At 44.0% G+C, this 4,930-nt stretch overlaps 1 protein-coding gene and 1 pseudogene across 1 annotated transcript in view; one reads left to right on the forward strand and one right to left on the reverse strand.

Annotated features, from left to right (window-relative positions):
• Positions 1-1,016, forward strand: part of LOC102248692 (tripartite motif-containing protein 60-like) — a 1,916-nt gene extending 900 nt beyond the window's left edge. Inside the window, exon 2 of the mRNA XM_005860541.2 lies at positions 6-1,016. Within this exon, the coding sequence (XP_005860603.2) occupies positions 6-1,016 (1,011 nt within the window). The remainder of the gene's footprint in view (positions 1-5) is intronic.
• LOC102250178 overlaps positions 1-4,930 on the reverse strand; it is a 10,530-nt pseudogene that overhangs the window by 2,222 nt on the left and 3,378 nt on the right.

The following is a 4,930-nucleotide window of genomic DNA, read 5'->3' on the forward strand; positions in this document are numbered from 1 at the left end:
CCCAGTGCAAGGGCTCCTTAGACCCCCCGGATCAGCCCCTGATCCCCATTGAGGAAGCAGCAGCTAGTCACCGGGGGATGCTCAAAAGGCACATTGGGGTCCTCACTAACAGCCTTGAAAGTGATGAAACTGTATATAAAAAACAAGTTGCAAATACTTGTGAAGTAAAGAGAAAGATGGGAAAATGGAGGGAGGAATTGGACTATGAATGTAAAGAACTTAAGTTTTTATTGGAAAGAGAGCGAGATGAAATTGATAATGATCTGCTTATAGAAGAGAATGATGTTGAAGAAAAACTAATTGAAAATGGAAAGCAAATTTCATACCATATGTTCAGGCTAAACATTCTGTTAAGTAAAATAGAAGAGAAGTGTTTGCAGACAGATGAGGATTTACTCACAGGTATTGAAAGGATCCACAACGGGTATGGAAACCTAGAGACCCCAGCAGTGTTTTCATGTGAATTACCAAAGGAGATTTTCACTCTCCCCCCACATTACTTAGGCCTGCATAAAATGATCCGTATATTTCAGGTAGATTTGACGCTGGATCCTGAAACTGCCCATCTAAGTCTCATTATCTCAAGAGATAGAAAAAGTGTGACATATTGTACAGCAGATGGTCTTCCTAATCCCCAGGCACTTACTTCTTCCCCAGCTGTCCTGAGTTCTGAGGGATTTGATGCTGGCAGGCATTTTTGGCAGGTAGAAATAAGAGGCACAGGTGATTGTTTCTTAGGTGTGTGTAAGGAATCTATCCTCAGAAATACTCTCAGATCACCATCCCCAAGCAATGGATGCTGGCAATATCAGCAGAAGACTAATGTACTCCACATTTTCTGTGCAGGGCAACATAAGATTGGCGTTTTTCTGGACTATGAGTTGGGAGAGGTTTCATTTTATAATTTGAAGAGCAGGTCATTCTTGGATGGATTCCGTGATACCTTTACAGAGAAACTTATGCCTTATTTCTCCATTGGACTTTCTTCAGAATCCCTTACAATCAGAGTGAAGTGATGAACAACTTGGGGGGAATTTTGTTTGCTTATTTTCTTCCCTTTTTATTGAAAGGAATACTTAGTATCAAAATCCTGATTCCTCTTTTGATGTTTGAATGTTGAAAGTGTTAAGGACTCACCCTTCTCTCCTCCCTGACCTTACACCTGGGAGAGCTAATGAGAAAGTCCAGGTGCTCCATCCTTGGGGGCAGGGGGGAAGTTCCAATCAAGCAAGTTTCTATCAGTGCCAGCAGGCTCCCAACAACAGCACCCAGTAACCAACATGAACACCACAAGCTAGACCCTTTTCCCTGTGCTCTCAGTCCTTCTGGGATCTATTCTAATATCTACCCTTCTCTCCCCCAAAATGTCACCATGTGAGTAATATACTTTGTCATACTCTTCTGATACGTGGGGAGTCATCATCAGTGTGAACATTTGAAACCAATTTTGGGTGCCTTCCACCCTGCCTGTGCAAGCTGATCACCACCTTTGACATTGTGAGCAGGATTTTCCAGATATGAAGCCCACCGCCAGGGCTTCCTCCTCTGGCTTTGTGTGGTAACACACCCTGGTTCCCTAGGCAAGGGTGTCCTTGCAGTTTGTGCTGCATTTGCTGAGTTCTGGGGAGGCTGTGCTGTAGATTTGACTGACCTAAGTCAGAAGTTTCCATAAGAAACATATTCTATTTACTATTTGTTATTTTCCATGTAATGTTTTTGGGAATTCTAAATGTCTTGCTTTGTGTCTCATGTTTTATAACAATTTCATGTGCAGGGCTGAGCAAAAGCAGGTTGACAATAGTGTTACAAATATGTACAGTAATTAATAACAAATAACAAGAGAATAAACTTTTGCCTGCCAACAACTGTAAACATACCTTTGTTTTAAATTTCTCAACTGCACCTAGATGGAGTGGTTCAGTGGTTGAGCATCGATCTATGAATCAGAAGGTCTCGGTTCATTTTGATTCCCAGTCAGGGCACATGCCCAGGTTTTGGGTTCAATCCACAGAGTGGGGTGCGCAGGAGGCAGCCTATCAAGGATTCTCTCTCATCGTTGATGTCCCTAACTCTCCCTCTTACTGTCTGAAATCAATAAAAAAAATGTTTAAAATAAAATCATCACCTGATGATGTTTACTGATAGAGAGAGAGAGAGAGAGAGAAGGAGAAACAGAGAGAGAGAAACATCAATGTGAGAGAGAAGCATCCATCAGTTGCTTCCTGAACTCACCCTGAGCACGAATTGGACCCAAAGCCTATGTGCCCTGACTGAGAATCAAACCTGCCCACTTTTTGTTGTGTGACAAGACATTCCAAGGAACTGAGCCAAGTGGCCAGGGCTGTAAAGCTATGTTTTCCAACCACTGTATGACCTGCCAAGGTCACATGCTCATTTTGACCTTATGGGAAATTGTCAACCTTTGAGAACACGCTTCTGTTTGTATGCCTGTATGGTATTGTTTACAATGTTTGGAAATAAAGTCTTACTGTGCATATCTCTGTACTATTTGTCTCTCCATAACTGGAAAAGTTTCTCCTCAGAGCTTTTATTGAGGTACAAGGGACCACTGCACTGATCAGAGTGGCCCTGCTATGCTGTGGTGATATTTATTGAGGTACAAGGGACCACTGCACTGATCAGAATGGCCATGCTATGCTGTGGTGATCTCAGGTGCTTATTGTTGTAAAGTGCAATGTAGGCCAGCAGGCGCTGCTCCATTACCCACCCAGGGATCTAACTCCCTCAGTCATGTGTTGTCACAGCACTGGGTCAGTACAACTAGAGAAAGAGGGAGCATTGAAGGCCACCCTGAGCACTGAAGGCCAACACCAGGAAGAGACACACACTTTTCTTTTTTTCCATTTTCTAAAAGTCATTGTAAGGCCCTACTTCGCTGCAAGGGGTGAAGAAGAATGCATGTATTGTGAGGTGAAAAGCTACTGTTTGCCATGATTCATGAATACAAGTAGACATTAGTGAAATGTACATTAATGATGAGTGGGAGAATGAAAATCTTTCATAAGAACTGCTAAAAATATTACCATAGGAATTTACAGTAGTTTGACTTAATCCTATAGCAGTTGTTCAATAACTTCACCTACAAAGAAGATATTTACTTTAATTAAAATATTATTTATTTGTTTGAAATATAAAGCACTATTATTTTGAAAATAGGTGACTCATTAGAAAATGAATCATTGAAACTAATGTCTAAATACAATGGCATAAAAAAACATAATTGGGAGAGACTTCTGTTAACAGGTAGAGTCAGAGCTACCTTTTTAAAAAATATATATTTCATTTATCTCAGAGAGGAAGGGAGAGGGAGAGACCAACAGAAATATCAATGTTGAAAGAGAATCATGGATTGGCAGCCTCCTGCATGGCCCCCACTGGGGATAGAGCCCAAAACCCAAGATAAACATGGATGTGTGAGCGACACATCCATTGGTTGTCTCCTTCAGGAGCCCTGATCAGGGCCTGGGACACAGCCTGCAACCAAGGTATGTACTCATGACCAGAATCAAATCCCAGACCATTCAGTTCAAGGCCAATGCTCCACCCACTGAGCCAAACTGGCTAGGGCCATCTAGCAAATGTTGTATGAGCTCTCACTCGATATGAGGCCCTGAGCCAGAAGCCTGGATGCACAGATCGTGTCGGAGTCCCCACGATGAGAGAACTGACCTTCCAGAGATCATGTGGCTTGAGGACTTCCTCCACAGGAATGGCTGTGTCCAAACAGGAGTAGGATAAATGTTTTCCTTAGTGAGTAAAACTAATACCTGGATTGTAGCTATTTTCCAATGAACATCATTTAGGTTTATTTGTTGGGAAACATTTTAAAAATTAGAACAATATAGATAAATTTAGTAAAAATCACTTAAGTAGGACACACTGAAAAGCAAATTGCTCTCTCATCATGGAGAGAGGTCACCCAACCTCCTTATACCTTTTCCTGCCTGACCATCCTTAAGTGTCTTCTGTATCCATCCAAAAACATCCTAATCATACACAACACACAAGTATAGACACAGATTATATATTAACTAGGGGCCCAGCACACGAATTTGTGCACATTGAAAGGAGCTGTGGGCTGTGAGACATCAGTGGGCACAGGGGCGGGTCTTGGCCCATTCTCCACGCCCCGGCCCACCTGGCCCCTTGTCCCCTGTCTGCCGGCAGCCCCACCGTGTGATGAAAGCACCGGCCCAGCTGGAACAGGCTGATAGCAGTTTTGAGCAGTGACTGCTTCCCCGGTCGCCACTCAGGAGCAAGGGGAGGTGGAGAAGCTTTTAGGGGCAATTGAGGCCAGCAGTCACCACTTGCACCCACTAAGAGCACTGAGCAATCAGGACAGGCGCTGGCCGCAGGCAGCGGCTGCAAGCAGCAGCTTCAGTTCCAGCTGTGGGTGTGAGTGTTGCCTGCGCTGGCAGTGGGTGTGAGCGCCCAGTGCACAGGAGCAAAGAATTTTCAGTAACCACTTGTCTTGATGACAGTGACCAGCACCCCACCATGGTTTGGCGCCCCCGTTCCACCATGCCACCATGGCCAATGCCCACCATGTTCCGTGCCCGCCCCCTGGTGGTCAGTGCATGTCATAGCGGCTGGTTGTTCAGTTGTTTGGTTGTTCTGCCATTGGGTCTATTTGCATATTAGCCTTTTATTACATAGCATTGTTCCATAATACAATATGAGACAACTATGTGCTGTGTTCTACACTTTCCTTTAAAAAAATAATCATAAGAACTCTAGCCAGTTTGGCTCAGTAGATACTCCGTTGATCTGCCGACCAAAGGGTCTGAGTTGAACTCCATACAAGGCCACATACTTTGGTTGCAGGCTCTTGCCCGACCCGGGCCCTTGTCTGGGCTCATGCAGGAGGAACCAACTGTTGCTCTTAGGTCAGTGTTTCTCTCCGTCTTTC

The sequence above is a fragment of the Myotis brandtii genome, unplaced genomic scaffold (assembly GCF_000412655.1).
Source record: "Myotis brandtii unplaced genomic scaffold, ASM41265v1 scaffold136, whole genome shotgun sequence".
NCBI classification, from domain to species: Eukaryota; Metazoa; Chordata; class Mammalia; order Chiroptera; family Vespertilionidae; genus Myotis; species Myotis brandtii.